The 16118-nt window shown below is 47.4% G+C and overlaps 7 protein-coding genes across 7 annotated transcripts; 4 read left to right on the top strand and 3 right to left on the bottom strand.

The window, feature by feature from the left end:
• The first annotated feature begins 148 nt into the window (after positions 1 to 148).
• Positions 149 to 1771, top strand: ONS95_005397 (uncharacterized protein). Its single transcript, XM_058498804.1, has 4 exons — positions 149 to 498; positions 546 to 822; positions 872 to 1083; positions 1130 to 1771. Exons 1-4 carry the CDS (start codon positions 265 to 267, stop codon positions 1499 to 1501), a joined length of 1095 nt encoding a protein of 364 aa, XP_058351070.1. The 5' UTR covers positions 149 to 264; the 3' UTR covers positions 1502 to 1771.
• Positions 1772 to 1991: 220 nt separating this feature from the next.
• ONS95_005396 (uncharacterized protein) lies at positions 1992 to 3590 on the top strand. The gene is made up of 2 exons (XM_058498803.1): positions 1992 to 3290; positions 3339 to 3590. Exons 1-2 carry the CDS (start codon positions 2067 to 2069, stop codon positions 3366 to 3368), a joined length of 1254 nt encoding a protein of 417 aa, XP_058351069.1. The 5' UTR covers positions 1992 to 2066; the 3' UTR covers positions 3369 to 3590.
• A 61-nt stretch (positions 3591 to 3651) lies between these two features.
• ONS95_005395 (uncharacterized protein) lies at positions 3652 to 4808 on the bottom strand (the record flags this gene model as incomplete). Its single annotated transcript, XM_058498802.1, has 3 exons — positions 4421 to 4808; positions 4039 to 4285; positions 3652 to 3922 (listed from the first exon to the last, which is right to left on the bottom strand). The coding sequence occupies exons 1-3, from the start codon at positions 4638 to 4640 to the stop codon at positions 3652 to 3654; spliced, it is 738 nt and encodes a 245-aa protein (XP_058351068.1). The 5' UTR covers positions 4641 to 4808.
• A 136-nt stretch (positions 4809 to 4944) lies between these two features.
• On the top strand, positions 4945 to 8569 carry MPS1 (Dual-specificity kinase, spindle pole body (SPB) duplication and spindle checkpoint function). The gene is made up of 2 exons (XM_058498801.1): positions 4945 to 6831; positions 6881 to 8569. The coding sequence occupies exons 1-2, from the start codon at positions 5113 to 5115 to the stop codon at positions 7691 to 7693; spliced, it is 2532 nt and encodes an 843-aa protein (XP_058351067.1). The 5' UTR covers positions 4945 to 5112; the 3' UTR covers positions 7694 to 8569.
• A 157-nt stretch (positions 8570 to 8726) lies between these two features.
• On the top strand, positions 8727 to 11692 carry ONS95_005393 (uncharacterized protein). The gene is made up of 6 exons (XM_058498800.1): positions 8727 to 9666; positions 9785 to 9980; positions 10045 to 10206; positions 10259 to 10404; positions 10457 to 10498; positions 10546 to 11692. The coding sequence occupies exons 1-6, from the start codon at positions 9468 to 9470 to the stop codon at positions 11532 to 11534; spliced, it is 1734 nt and encodes a 577-aa protein (XP_058351066.1). The 5' UTR covers positions 8727 to 9467; the 3' UTR covers positions 11535 to 11692.
• Positions 11693 to 13341: 1649 nt separating this feature from the next.
• ONS95_005392 (uncharacterized protein) lies at positions 13342 to 14691 on the bottom strand (the record flags this gene model as incomplete). The annotated part of the gene is made up of 1 exon (XM_058498799.1): positions 13342 to 14691. The coding sequence occupies one exon, from the start codon at positions 14689 to 14691 to the stop codon at positions 13342 to 13344; it is 1350 nt and encodes a 449-aa protein (XP_058351065.1).
• Positions 14692 to 14750: 59 nt separating this feature from the next.
• Positions 14751 to 15355, bottom strand: ONS95_005391 (uncharacterized protein; the record flags this gene model as incomplete). Its single annotated transcript, XM_058498798.1, has 2 exons — positions 14751 to 14871; positions 14925 to 15355. 2 exons carry the CDS (start codon positions 15353 to 15355, stop codon positions 14751 to 14753), a joined length of 552 nt encoding a protein of 183 aa, XP_058351064.1.
• Positions 15356 to 16118: the final 763 nt, after the last annotated feature.

The following is a 16118-nucleotide window of genomic DNA, read 5'->3' as shown; positions in this document are numbered from 1 at the left end:
TGGCAAAGAGAGAACAATTGGTTGCGCCTGCGAATCTACAAATAGTGGCATGCGATGCGCTTTCCAGGGCTAACTTACTTTGTGCTAGTGGATGCCCGCAATGACATCCTTGTCCCATGAGGCTAACCATGCCTTCACCTAAGCTTGCCTTGCCCCCCCCAATTGCTTCAGGCGACAAAGAACAAAGAACCGTCCCCTTACAACAAACGGCCGGCTCGCAGCTTCTGTATGGAGGATATTCGATAAGACAACCACTTCGCAAGAATGGAGGACGTAAAGATCAAGCCGGACCCGGAGAACGTTGGCTCACCATCAGGCTTCAGCGAGGACGATATCTACGAAGACGCCGGAGACCTTGAGTTCAACCCAAACAACGACTTCCAAAAACTATATCTGGCGCGCGTACCAAAATATATCTGGGAAGCATGGTCGAAACTCGACGATGATGCGGAGATAACTCTTGGGACTATCAGACAATCGGTGGATGCAGATGGAAAGGCAGGCGTCTCATTGTCGTGGATGAACTCAATGCTAACGCGACGCAGATGCGCCTCCAGATGCTACTCACTAGAGATCTTGCTCAGCACCAAGACGTTCCTAAAGAGTACGACCTAGATATCACCGACGAGAGTGTTAAGAATACCTTTGTCTTCACTGAAAAGGACCTGCCAGGTTTCAAATCAAGATCTAGAGCCAAGTTCGACCTTGCCAGCGCCAACATGCCCTCCAGACTCACCCGACCAAAGAACGATAAGCCATTCTCCAAGCAGCCTTACGATCCCAACAAGCGATTTCAACCATACTTCAGGAAGGCAATTCCAAGTTAGTACCATGAGTGGCATTAAGGAATTGGGGCGCTGACACTATGTAGAGCGGACAACGCTTGCTGGCAGGGTGATACATGAGATGAATTGCATTGCAGTCGACAATGATGAGTCGAAGCACCTTTTGGCTGTCCGGACCCTTGAAGCCATGCGACCTAAACATCACACCAAGTTCGTGAGCGACGACTTGGCTACTCTTGGACCAGGTTTCATCCAGCCTGGTACAATCCACGCCCAGAATTCGTTCAACGACTTCATCGTAAGTAATATTGCATTACATTATATTCCATGCTAACGTATTACAGAAAACCAAGAATGCAGCTTCGAAAGATCGGCCGCAGCTTACGAAGACTGCTCGTATGCCACAGAACGAGCTTCTGGATCGTATATTCGATTGCTTCAAAAAGTACAACTATTGGTCTATGAAGGCTCTCCGTGCTGAATTACAACAACCCGAAGCTTATCTAAGAGAAACTTTGGAAAAGATTGCTGTACTAGCCAAAAGTGGACGTTTTGCAACTCAGTGGTCATTGAAGCCAGAGAACCAGATCGCGAATTATGAAACACTCGGGGATGGAATTGCGCCGACGGCTGAAGGCATGGGAGGCGACGAGAGTGATATGGCAGACGAAGAGGATGGTGAAGAGGATGAAGATGTTAAGTTTGAGGATGTATGATACCAGGAAACGGAACTGCATGGAGGGCGTTTGGGATGGTATCATGGATGGGCTTGGTTTTCTAATGCATTTGGCGGTGTTTGCTGCATCTAGAGGAGATGCACTGGCCCTTTAGAAGGGAATTTGGATTAAATGCCCACTTACTGGCTCTGCAACAAAACGGATATATAGTCCTTGAACCAAATCAAAACAAAGAGCCTTAACCTATCTCAACACCACCTGATAGATATCATCAACTCGTATTCGAGGGTGAGTCTTGGTACTACAATGGTAGTTTTACCCCTTAACAACTTAGAGATGAGATTCCTTCTAGCGACACTTTAGCACTCTAATTGCCAACACAAGTACATGATAATGGAAATCGTAAAGGAGTAAATAAACTACAGAAAGCTGCAAGACACCCCTGCAATTTGGCGAGCACTTAGCGCTTCAGCCTAGTCGGAGCTCAAGCTCTCCCCGCCATCCAGGAAATCGTCAGCCTCATCAACACCTCGGAAGTCCAGTAATAACCTTTCCATGACCTTGAAATTCTACAATTCTAAACCGAACTGGATACGACCACACTATGGTATCTGCGAAAGTTACCAGTGCTCTTAGCACCATCTCCGGCACAGAAGATCAACAACAAGGCTACGAAGCTCTCCTGAAAGATGTCCAATTTACATCCTCACCTACAGAGCTTCCAAAGGACCTCATAGCAATTCTCGACGCCATCTTCGAAAGCTCTCTCGGAATAGTAGCCACAAGATCGCTCACCCTCTACTTTGTCAACACCCTCAAAGAAGTTAAAAGCAACGAAACCAAAATCGAAGTCGGCGAGCATGCCCTATCAGTCTTCCAGTCCCAGGCATCCTCCTTCGAAGAACAGAATGCTCAGGTTCGAGAGACAATGGCAAGCGCCTACGAGGCAGACGAAGATTTCCTCGCCGCTGCTAAGATCCTCGCTGGTATACCACTCGAGAGTTCTCAGCGGAAGGTTACAAATGAAGACAAGGTTGGATTCTGGATTCGCATTACGAGAAACTACTTGGAGGTCGACGACACTACATTGGCGGAGCAATACTTGAATAAGGCAAAGAACCTGATCTATACGGTCTCCGATCGGGACATGAACCTGCATTTCAGCCTCTGCCAGGCACGAATCCAGGATGCGAGACGCAACTTTTTGGCTGCTGCCCAAGGTTACCAGGATATCAGTTTCATGACGGTTATTGCTGAGGAGGAGAGATTACATACGTTAAGCATGGCCATCAAGTGTGCTGTTCTTGCGCCTGCTGGGCCAGCTAGAAGCCGTGCGCTGGGAAGACTGTACAAGGATGAGAGAGCAAGCACATTGGAGGAGTACAGCATTCTGGAGAAGATGTTTCTAGATCGCCTTTTGTCACCGACTGAGGTAGCCAAATTTGCGGAAGGTCTGGCACCACATCAACTGGCTAAGACTTCTGATGGAAGCACGGTTCTTGCAAAGGCTGTTGTTGAACATAATCTGAGAGGTGCGTCGAGGCTGTACAGCAATATTGGCTTTGATGCATTGGGTTTACTGCTTGGTTTAGACGGAGACAAGGCAGAAGAGACAACTGCTAGGATGATTGAGCAAGGCCGCCTGGTCGGTCGTATTGACCAGATCGAACGCTTTATCTGGTTTGAGGGTGGAGAGGCCACTGGTGAGAAGGGTAGCGGTCGATCAGAAGGCGTCGTTGGAAGGGAGCTGAAGCGATGGGATTCAAATGTTCAGGGACTTGCCGAAGAGGTTGAGAAGGTCACCTCTGAGCTTCAATTGGTATATCCTGTCAGTATTCCAGCATCTCCGAGTCTGAACAAAGCTAACATCATGCAGGACTTCGTCGCAAAGAATCTGAAAGTTTGAGAGACTTTGGGAACATGGGATATGACTGGCGTTTAGAGGATATGCATGGCACTGGGGAGCGTTCACTCGCATAATTCATGGCGTTTACGAATAAAACGAGACCAGGACAATGAGACCGGATAGAATACAAAGTTCACGTAAACTTATTCCTCGGGACCTCAGATCTCAGTTCAAGGAAGTAGAGCCCTACCATTCACGACGAAGGCCATTGATATCCAGATCTTTGTAGTTGCAAGAGCAAAATAATGTATGAAGTTGTATCAAACCTAAGAATATCACCCAATCATAATTCCAACTGTCCTTGGTTCTCTTCCCCTCCAGCCTTCGTACTATCTCTCAAGCTCCTCAATTCTTCCCTCACCAGCTCGTCAGTCCTCGGACTCTCGTTCTCACTCTGTGCCTGCTTCTCCAATTCCACAATCCGATCCGCTAGCAGCTTACCAATAAGATCATACCCTTTGACTGTAAAATGTAAAGTATCATCCCAGATCTCCTTCCTGCGTTTCTCAGACATACCCCAGTATGGGATGGCTTTATAGAGATCGAATACATAGCTTCATAAAATTAACACAAGTGTGTCCCCATTCAGACTTCAAAGTTCAAGCCTCAAATTTCATATTTGGAATTTTCCATGCATGAAAGAACGAAATATAACAAGATTACCACTTACTAGTTGTCAGCTTTGTGGTCCAAAATCCTCTTATTCAAATCAGCCCTCCTCTCGGGTACGACAGGAGCACACGCTCCACAGTCTGTGACTGTCAAGGCGAGCAACTTGGTGTTGTTTGAGAGAGGGATATCCCACACCCTTTCCAGCGCGGGAAAGATGTCTGATGGAAGACGGTTCTGGTTGAGGTCATTTGTGCCGCCAAGGACGATGGCCCAGTCGTATGGGGTCTTTGGGTGGACTTCTGTGTCTGAAAGGCCCTGTTAGTGGGTTGGATGAGTTAGAGATGCCGGAGGGGAAGTATTGTATGAAGTTGACATTATTCATAAAATACATTTCAATTGATTGAGGAGTAACGATATATATGAATCCAGTCAGAACTCACACAACTTATCCATCCTTGGGAAGAAGAGACCTGGTGGGCTGACAGCTTGATCACCACCTAGGCCCTGAATATCTACCGCTATATCCCATGATGGCAATGACTTCTCCAGAGAAGCTTGCAATGAGATTCCATAAGGATGCAATAATGCACCGCCTTGTGTACTCCCAGCTGTTAGGCTGTCTCCGAAGCATAGGACTCGGAGGGAGTTCGTGAGAAGCATGTTGGAGTGATAGCGGCTGTGCTGGTAATGAACTTGCTGGCCTCTCAAATGTCAGAATACAAACTGAACTTAGACAAATAATGAATAAATATAGTCTGATGAAGACCGTTATAAGCTGCTGAATCTCATGTTAGCTCAATCGTCCAAGGCTACATTTCCATGGACGTCGGTGTTCCTCATGAGACATGTATCAGCCTCGTTCGGGTATAGTGGAAGAATCGACAGGGGTCTTGCTGCCGTTGCTATGATGGCAACGGGTCAAAATAGCCTCCACTCCGGGAAAAGCACATCTCACCCACGCGATATCTACAACCCACGACGTGCAAAATAACCAATTGCTTCTCGGTCCACTTGCTCAAGCATGGAATTACTGGAATTGACGCGGTAAACAGCAACATTCGCCATCATCGCCAACTAATTTTAATCAACAATCAACAACAACCAGCAATCCCCGACACGACACGATAATATTATGGCAATGGCTTCACCAACGCCCATGGGATCCTCCCATTTCGCATCGCTCCGACGGCCAGCCTCGAGACAAAACTTCAAGCAGCCAATCTCGAGGCCACAACTGACTCGTGGCGATCCTTTATCTGCAGAGCGAAAGACGCATGCGCGAACCTATTCACTGAACGATAGCTCTGACGATGAGATCCCACTGCCGATGATGAAGTTCTCAGCACTGACAAACGCCTTGCTCAATGATCCTGCGCCATCAGTCGACACATCCCTTCCGCAGACGGCGCGAACAACCCCAGAGCCGGACAGTGAGGGGTTTCAGTTCAAGGCTGGAGGCTCAGGAGTTGTTGCGGACAAGAAGTTGTCGCCGCCCGGAAGCAGGATTCACAGCCCATATCCAAGGAGAATTGTACGATTGAGTGGCACACCTTCGACGTTGAGAAGGACATCATCTTTATCTGCGGTACAGAAACGCGGAGATCAGCCTGTTGAAAAGCCGGAGAGTCCGCTCGACCTGAGTACACCAGCACAAGCCCCTCGAACGGTCCGCCTGCCTATCTCATCTTCTGGCAATCATGGACTGTCATTTGGCTCATCAGGAAGACAATCACATAGAACAGACTCGGGATCTAGGAATGATGCAGCACCCGAGTCTCATGAATATCCTACGACTGTGGCGCGATCACATCTTGCGACAAGCCAGGGGAGTGTTTCGAGATATCAGCCTTCGACGATTGGGAGGACGAAGTATGGAGAGGAAAGCTCCATGCGAGTGAAGAGGGTTGGGAAGGTGGCTGGGACATTCTTGAGCGGACCGGCTCGAAGAGGGAGAAGGCGCATGGACGACGAGGACCAGAGCCCAGTTGATGAGCGTGACAATGCATTGGATTCCGCGCCATCGAGTCAAGAGCCTCAAAGCCAAGATTCACACGCACCGGAATCGCAAGATCAAGATGCATTATCAAGCCAGGAACAGGAACCGATTATGGGATCACATAATGCTCCAGGTTACAGAGATTATGCTTCCGGATCTCCTATAAGCACGAGAGAAGCGTTGAATTCGATTTTGAGGTCAAATTCACCTCCACCTCCTACCTTGGCCAGTTCGCAAAGACCCAACTCAGTGCAGTCGAATGCAGTCTCACAGCCTGCTCAGCCGATCTTCAAGATGCCAGCTCCTCGTCCAGATTTACCATCAACGCATGATCAGGAGAACGAAGCTCCTCCAACCTTCAAGCGGAATAAACAACCGTTAATACACTTGGACAAAATGGAGAAGGTTCCTGTCCGCCCAGAGAGCATGGATCTTGACATCTTGCGCGCTGCCACACCCTCAGAAAGACGACCGTTGGCCCTCAGGAGTCAGAACACTCCCCGAAGACCTGCACCTCCACCTCCCAAGATGTCAATTCTCGACGCTGCAACAAGTACCGCTGGTGCGGCTACAGCTTCTCACGCTAGTGGGAAGAGGAACCGACTTAAGGTCAATGGAAAGCCGTTCACCAGGCTTGACTGCATTGGACGTGGTGGAAGTTCTAGAGTCTACAGAGTGATGGCAGAAAACTCGAAATTCTTTGCATTAAAGCGGGTGTCACTTGAAGATGCGGACGAGGCGGCTGTCATAGGCTTCAAGGGCGAGATTGACTTGCTCAAGAAGCTAGAAGGCGTGGAAAGAGTGATTCGTCTCTATGATTACGAACTGAATGAGGAAAAGTCAACATTGACTGTGGTAAGTTGGCTCTTCCCGAGAATCCGGCTTAAATGCTGATATGATCTAGTTGATGGAAATGGGAGAGCTTGACATGAACAAGATGTTGGAGCTACGCTTGAAGTCAGAAAACGCCAAATTAGACACCAGCTTTGTCCGACATTATTGGAAGGAGATGTTGGAGTGTTTGCAAGCGATTCACGAGCACGATATCGTTCATTCGGATCTCAAGCCTCATAACTTTGTTCTCGTTCAGGGACGACTGAAGTTGATCGATTTCGGCATTGCAAATGCAATCCAAACAGACGAAACTGTCAATGTCCACAGAGAGAACCAAATCGGGACACCAAACTATATGTCCCCCGAGTCTCTTATGGATTCCAATGCAAAGCCGGATGCCAGAGGTCGAATTCCAAATGAGCCAAAACTCATGAAGCTTGGGAAGCCTAGCGACATTTGGTCTTTAGGATGCATTCTCTACCAAATGACCTATGGTCGCGCTCCCTTCGGCCACATCCTGAACCCAATGCATCGTTGCCAAGCTATTATCAACTTCAACTACGAGATCGAATACCCTACTCTCGGGGTCGGATCTGTGCCTGTACCTTCGGCACTCATCAAAACATTGAAGCGCTGCCTGAACAGAAATCAATTTGAACGTCCTTCTGCAACCGAACTTCTCGACGAAAAGGATACATTCCTCAACCCGATTGATTATGATGAAGCTCTACCCATCAGCGAGGAGCTCCTTGGACGTATCCTCCTCAATGTTGCGGCGAAATGCAAAAATCAAACTCCAACCGAGACGGAACTCCTGACTCTTTGGCCAAAAGCCTATTTCGACAGGTTGCGGAAAAACATGGCGGAAGGGAAGCCATTATAGTGATTTCTTGTGTTTGGATACTTGTACAAGAAGAAGTGTGTCGATTTCATGGACGTGGCTGGGTGTTTGGATTCGGATTGGCTTTGGATCCGGTTTGAATGTGAAGATAGGGGGAGGGAGAGGAAAGAAGAAGCTGTGTTTCTACAATCTGCGTTTAGCGTACAGGCGTTTTTGAAGGAGCTCTGGGCTTGCGGGCAGGATATACCATTTTTACATTATTGAAGCCTAGCTTTTTGGACGGCTTTTGTATTTTTCTTTTAATGAATACATGAGTGGGGCTTGATATCGAAGGTACCCATTTGTTTCTATACCGAGATTTGGATATATTATGACATTGTTGAGTATAATTATATGAATTCAGGCCCAGCCAAGTGGTTGGATTACTATCAGACACATAATAAATAAGTTTCGATCTCTGTTTATGTCTCGTTCTGTCGGCCGAGGAGGATCACCGACTTGGAAATCCCCCTTCCCCCACAACAGGAACAGTTCTTAATCCACTCAAAGTTCTACGATACCAAACACTATATAATCTTACCTTCCAAAATGGCAATAGCACAATTACCGTAAGAAGAATATCATACTATCGCCATACCATATCACCCTCTTAATTCCGCAACTGTGGACCCGGGAATCCCCCTTTTGACATTCGCGGCTTCATTCCTCCCCATTACTATTCACTAAACTTCAGCCTCAAGGCAGGAAAGGCCGATATCAAAAGCTGCTGGTAACAGTTGTGGAGAGGAGGAAATCCGAATCTAGACCCATATTCTCCTTGTCACGAATTTCTTACTTCACTACTAATATCGTGGTAAAGCTGAATTTAAGTTTCGCGTCTGGGGGGGTTTCCGACCCCGCCTTGAGCTTGAGTACTTGAGCCACCTGCACTGTAGCCACCCGAGCCACCCACTCAGGTAGGTAGGTAGTCTTGGAGGGATGATACAGAGACGACCCGTGGGGCGATATGGAGACGCCCCGCCCCCCCCCCTACCCCCCACAATACCACCCTTAACTAAGTAACGCTCTCTACCTTATGACTTTGGAAGAAAAACAAAAGTATTATTAACACTACTATCTAAAAGCAACCAAAAAAAAAAAACTACTCTAATCTTAACTAACCCTAATCCTAGCCCTAATCCTATTCTAACCCTAACTACTGCCACTACTTACAAGTTCGTAGGTCGCACCTAATCCTAATTGTTCACGAGTACTTAGGCACCTCCTTAAGCTAGCGAGAGAGCAACAAGAGTACCTCTCACTGCTGACTTTGATAGGTTAGTTATGCGGGGGGGTCGTCTCTGTATCATCCCTCTAGTCTTGGGTGGTACATCCGGACTACTGTAGGTACCTACTACATGTACTTACCCCACACTTCATAATAGACGGGGAGTGTAGAAGTAGTCAAGGGGAGGGTACTCGGGGAGGAGAGGGGCAGCCCGGCAACCCACTGCACATGCATCAATCGTGCGACTAACAGAGAAACGGGAATAGAGGGCGGCAGGCCAGATGGCTCTTTTGGTTCAACCGTCCGGTCCCAGTTTGTGGCAGAAAGGAATAATGTGGATGCGCCTACATCTATCTAACTCACTAGCAGCACCACTCCTCGGCGCGTCTTGATTGACTACAAAGGGACTCCGCTCCCCTCAAGTTTCTGTTCTCTCTGGACCTCCAGTATTTCACCTCTAGGGATACAGCTGTCAAACCGGTAGACGAGAGACAGACGTATAGACGGGCGGACGGACCAACGGACAGAGCGTAGCAAGACTGGGCAAGTATGGGATCTATCAACATGTTCTCCATCAAGGACGAGCCAGTCGAGAATATGCGCCGATTGAAAGTCAGAGTCATCGGTGCTGGATACTCGGGCATCTACCTCGGGATCCGCATCCCTCAGCGATTGAGAAATATCGATTTGCAGATCTATGAGAAGAATGAGGGTGTTGGGGGCACGTGGTGGGAGAATAGATATCCAGGTTCGTGATCTAAGTTGCTGCTAATTCCTTCGCCACTCTCTTACTTCTGGTCTCGACATGTTTGCTTTGAATTGGAAATATCAGGACATGTTTTTTGACTGACTCTGTTGACATCAAGGCTGTGCATGTGACATTCCCTCACATAGCTACCAATATTCATTTGACCCAAATCCCAATTGGTCAGCTTTCTATGCACCAGCCAAGGAGATCTGGACTTATCTCAATGGGATTGCGGAGAAATATGGGGTGAATAGATATGTGAAGCTCTCCCATAGAGTATCAAGTTGTATCTGGGATGACAAGGCAAAGAAGTGGTTAGTAGAAATTCCATGGCTCTTCATTTAATGTAGGGAAATAGGAGGCCTAATGTCTGAATAGGAATCTCGTAGTAGAGAATGTCACTACAGGGGAGACGTTCAATGACGATGCAGATATTGTCATCTCGGCTAGAGGACAGCTGAATGATATTGCGTGGCCGAAGATTCCTGGCTTCAACTCGTTTAAAGGCGAGGTCATGCATTCAGCAGCTTGGAATCAAGAGTAAGTTTTCATAGCCGTTATCTATCTGAAGATTGCTCACTGGATATGTCAGATATGATTTCAAGAATAAGAGAGTCGGTGTGATTGGAGGCGGATCAAGTTCGATTCAGATCGTGCCCAGTCTGCAGAAGGTTGAAGGCGTGAAGATGACCTGCTTTGTGCGGAGTCGAACGTGGATTTCAAACCCGTTCGGTGATCGTACGTCTCGCTTCTCAATCTGTAAACTCAATATGACCTAACCGAATTATAGATGCGATGATGAAACTAGGACTTGACCCTCTGGACCTCAACTGTAAGCCACTATCTCATATCATCCGAGAGCAGTCTAACAAAGTTCAGTCTCCGAAGAACGTAGAAAGGAGTTCGCCAGCGATCCAGAAAAACTCCTCGCTTTCCGTAAGGTAATCGAAACAGACGGCAACACCATCCACGCCGTCTCCTTCCGTGGTTCCGAAATGCAAAATGGAGCCGTTGAAGCCTTCCGCGGCATGATGGCTGAACGTCTCGCCAAAAAACCCGAGATCCTAGACGCCCTCATCCCATCCTTCTCAGTTGGCTGTCGAAGACTCACACCCGGCCCAGGATACCTCGAAGCACTCGTTGAAGACAACGTCGAGTTCGTATCTGACAAAATCTCATCCATCACATCATCCACCGTCGTACTTGAAACGGGCCGCGAAGTCCCCCTCGACGTCCTCGTCTGCGCAACAGGCTTCAACACTTCTTCTCCTCCTCCTTTCTACGTAGAAGGCAAGCATGGAGTCAGTCTCCAGAAGAAATTCACGCCTTGGCCGGAGACGTACCTCACTATGTCGACTGATGGTTTTCCGAACTTCTTCATGATGCTCGGACCCAACTCGGCTATTGGAACGGGTAGTTTGACCATGATGATCGAGACGGAAGGCGATTACATTATTAAATGCGTGAGGAAGTTGCAGAGAGAGGATTATATCTCTATGAGTCCCAAACGGGAGCGCGTTGCTGATTTCAGCGAGTACACGCAAGAATATTTCAAGGGTACGGTCTACATGGATGAGTGCAACTCTTGGTACCGAAGCGAAGGCGGGAAGGGGAACAGGATCACGGGATTGTGGCCGGGCAGTACGTTGCATTGCTTGGAGACGCTGAGGAGTCCGAGGTGGGAGGACTTTGAGTTTGAGAGTCGGGATGAGAATAAGTTGCGGTGGCTGGGCAATGGATGGAGCGTTACGCATATGCCTGGTGGTGGGGATCCGGCGTGGTATCTTGAGCCGAGGTTTATGAGTGTGCCAACGCCTGGGAAGCCGGAGGAGGATGAGGAGTTTAAGAGGAGGCCGTTTATGTACTGAGAGACTGCGGTTTTAGCTGATGTCGTGGCGTTTTGAGGAGTTAGACTTCCTGTTCTCTTCTCTTGGGCGTGGAAATATATTACTTTAGCCACGTGTAGCCTAAGGAGACAAGACTTCTTCAATTGTAAAATCTAACGGGTTGAATCTGATACAAAAATGGTACCCATTTCGATCGATAGATACTAATTTGTACATCGACAAGTGGCACCCAGACTGCAACGTTGACAAGCACCTTGAGAAGGCAGGAGCCTCATCAAATCCCTTGTTGTTGCTTCCATAACAACAGGTACCTTAGACCCTCACATCTGTGACCTCATCTTTGACCCGAATGGATATTCTCTCCCATATTACTTCACATGTCTAAAGATTCCACTCCCAAATGCGAAATTTGCACCAAGATCCCACCGCATTTCAAAATCTCCCCCGACACCCCCGAAACCGAGTTGTGTACATACTACATACCACGAACTCATATCAACTCCCAGATCCACACACCATCCCCCACTCTCCAACAGCACCAAAAACCTCCCACCACCACACCACACCACAATACTATATGTTTCATTATCTGCCACAGCAGCAAGCGATCTGTCAACTCGATCCACCCATCGATAATCCTCAGAGCCAACAGTACGTGTCAAAAACGGTGCTCCTGAGAAGTGCGAAAGGATTGTGAGCGGAAATACTGACACAAATTGTGCAATACAATACAAGCAGCAAGCTCTCAGCCAAGAAGGAGATGTGAGTACCCACGGCCAGCAAGCTCGTAGCCATGTCCAAGACTCCGCGGTGAATGCGGTGAATGGCAGAGAAAGCTATTGATGTAGATTTTGGGAAATTCCCAGTACGTCCACGGGGGTCAGAAGGGTTTGAATACGAGTTTTAGTATTGGTATATGCTGTGGGCTGTGGCAGGGAAAGATGGGATTGGGATTGGGATTGGGATTGCGTACTGGGGAGGGTGTAGGATTGGTGGGTGGTGGTGAAGAAGGCGTGGCAGGTTGAGAAGAGGAGAGGAGAGGAGAGAAGAGAAGAGGAGAGGAGAGTAGGAGAGGAGAGGAGAGGAGAGGAGAGGAGAGGGGAGGGGGGGGTATGAATTGATCAGGATTTTAATACAGCCAGGATGATTATACGTGCACTACCATGGCATTATAAGTAGAACGAAGTATCACAAAAGCACGTGGGACTGTTCAAGAAAGGCTTCAACTAGTAAGTATACCTAGGTACGGGGTATTTTCGGGTCCAAATTAAGCGAGGCGAGATGTCAACATGGACGGTCGTGTGCAGTACTGAAATTCTTAGTAATTGAAAGAACAGTGGAGGGATAGGAACACGTGTGATTGCCAATGATAAGTTGGGGCTTGTGCATTGAATCCACCAAAACCTCGGGTAAGGAATCCTGGTGATAGAGGAGTGGAATGCGGCGGAAGGAGATGGTTACCTTTGTCACTTGCCCCTTGTGCACTATTCACCACCTTCGTATCTTAGATGAATGCGATTGAGTTACTTGATTGATGTGTGTGTGTGTGTGTGTTTCGACTCATTTGTCAGGCTACAAGTATCCGCTTGAATGAAGTTTTATCTCGAACAGCTATGAACAGCCGTACACGTCCTGTCCTTGCAGCCTTTCTCATGAGGGAAACTCAAAAACAACCTGTCGAGAACGATTTGAAGAGATATGACATTTCCACTCTCTAAATACAAAATGACTTGAGCAGGGAGTGAAACGATGATGATTAGCTGAGATCGAAGTACAATAATCTTCTGTTCCAGAACTTGGTAACCGATATTACTCGTACCACAGTATCTCAAATGTTAACTGCAGCATCCATGGTACCCGTATATGTTGGAAAATTGAGATCAAAGTATTCAAGAAATGATTCGTAAGACGCAGCCTGATCAGCCTTCAATGAGAATAGAGCATTCATATAAAACGTGCGACGTCGAAGTTCAATCAGTTGATTCAAGTTGAGCAACAATGATGGATGCCGCAAACACCACATTGTTAGCGAGTCGAATTGTGATGTGATCCGTACAAAGTTAGCAGCAGTAACAAGATTACCAAGTGGTGCCAAGAACTTCCGGATGTGGTATGAAGAGATCCAAGACATTGCGATGGTAAGCAGAGACATGGATGATAAGAATAGTGACACCAAATTCTCGTTAGTGGGCATCCAGTCATCTATGAGCTCGATGGCGTCATGATTATCAATATCTCCAGAGAAAATCATCCTGGCAATGGATATTTCGGCGAAAGAGAGACTGGGAATGAAGACACAATCGCCTTTGGGTAAGGGTGCTTCCACTAGATGGGCCGAAGCGATTTCGTATCGCGAGAACGACATGATTGTTACGTTGGTGCACTCATCGGTATCCAGAGAGAGGCTGAAGGGGTCGACATCAGTCCAGTCAAATCTTTCCAAATCAGTAGTCTGGAAGACTTCATGACCTTCGACACCGATGTCGATTTTAGTGATCCCTCCTTCTTGAATCAGATAAGGGACGTCTTCAGACCAGAAAAGTTCTTTAGGCTGGTTTGGAAAGAGGTAAGATATTGGATCATAGGCCGGAGGTACCAAAAGTAATCGTCCTGTTGTAGAATATTGATCAAACATATGAATGAATGGTTCCAAGAAGCATATAAACTTGACGATCGCTAAAAGACAGGGTTTCAGCAAGCACAAATATGGATGTGGAATGAGCTGGAGAAGAAGCTGTCCACCACGGGAAATTTCTGGTTTGGATATTGAAGCAAGAATTTTTGTTATCGTTGAAGTTTGGATTCTTTGGTCTCGCGGTGCCATGATCGATACAAGTTCGAAAAGTCGGACCAACTTTCTCCAGTTCTGGGCCTGACTCGAGCCATCCGATGGCGATTCTCGGTAACGTTTGTCAAGAATTTGCCGCAAAATATCATCAAGCTCAGGCGAGCCCAAGTTTCGACCTGCCAGACGAGGCTCGCGTAGCAAAATATCTCTGGCTTCGTCTCGTATAGCCAGAGTCAGATAAGCACTTAGCTGGGCAACCAAATCGTCCTCCATGGTTTGCTGTCTGCTTCTCTTCAGGCTGCTGGCGACACCAGGGGGATTGTTGGGTATCGTCTTGGATGTCCGACATGGCCGATTTGCCGTGCATTGTCTCCCATTCAATTGAACCATTTCGCCAATCAACTTAATGATCGATTCTGCAGAGTCTGTCACAGCTCGGTTGATCACTTCTAGTCTTTGCAACGTAGCTTGCGGTGTATGATTTGCGCCATTATCGACCAGCAGCAACAACTGCTTGTCGATATCGAGGAATTAGCTGCACATATTTGGTGGTGATTATTCTGCGCAAGCCTGGTGGATTAAGTCAAATGATCAGAAGCTGCCTGATTGCTTGAAGTACTTACATCGTGATACCGCAATGCGTCGCATGGATCTGCTCCGAGATCTTCTCCAAGCGACGAGAAAGACTGCTGAGTCGACTCTTCTTCATAGCAACTCTCAAACGCGTACTTAAAGTAGTTGCTCTACCCTCGCCATATTGTCGAACAAGCTCCTGGAATGAAACTATGGTATTTTCGGCGTCGTCAATCGCCAGCCTCGTCTGTGTGTCAAGCGGTGTCACAACACCTAGCTTCACCGCATCCTCCAGAGACTGCTTGAAGGTTGAAAATGACAGTTGGAAAAATCTAAGCTGGAAGTAGATACATTGGAGATCTTGAGCTGCGCCTTTGACACTCTCAATCATTTCGTAGAGGTAATGCAGGCCGCGGAGGGTGTTTATCGACAGCCCGATGAAGGCCACGACTGAGGCGCCGTTGTTAAGAGCTGCGGACATCTCGCTGATATAGAAGTCTTACAAGGCTTCCAAATCTCAAGGATTTTGGCGCGACAATGGTGTTTGTAAAAATCCCCGTTGATCGCAGGAGTCGCTGGAGTAAAAGTTTTAAAAGAGAGACAAAATAAAGGAGAGGATGGAAAGGGCTTGAGATTCATGGCATGTTCCGATCAGCCCGTGATTCTGCCTTACGTCTGTCGATAGAACTATGAGGGAAAGAGCGAATGAGAAGAGTAGGTGGCTTGAACCATCGACGTTGATAGCTTCATAGATACGCGAATCACTTGAATGTTTCTGGAGCAAGACCTCCTACTTGATCTTTGCAAACAATGCATACAGACCATAACATACATAAGACCGTTTGTATCTCATTGAAGCACAAAAAGTAGCGAATTGTGGGCAAGGCTGGATGAGGGAGAGAAGAGGTACAGTATCATGTGACTTGATATAAAACGTGACCTTCGACGCCTCTCGTCGTGAAGGCTCATTTTCACAAGGCTCTTTCACGGCTCTTCGAAAATGTGAATCTGGTTCTCAGAAATGTCAATTGAACAATGAACAAGAACTTGAAATATTGATGAGAAGTGTGCTAAGAGTACAATTGCACCTTCCATGAACACCTCTCGTTGAATATCCCAAAGAGGAAGTCGGTAACCACGACCGAGTTTTCCTCACATACCTTACCTACCTACTGTAGGTACCTTACCTTATCTCAAACAGCCATTTCATACATCTGCGGTAATCGGTCAGAGACCGACCCATC

Source organism: Cadophora gregata (genome assembly GCF_030347475.1).
Source record: "Cadophora gregata isolate MNR1 chromosome Unknown scaffold_16, whole genome shotgun sequence".
NCBI classification, from domain to species: Eukaryota; Fungi; Ascomycota; class Leotiomycetes; order Helotiales; family Ploettnerulaceae; genus Cadophora; species Cadophora gregata.
This window is presented reverse-complemented; position numbering and strand designations above follow the sequence as displayed.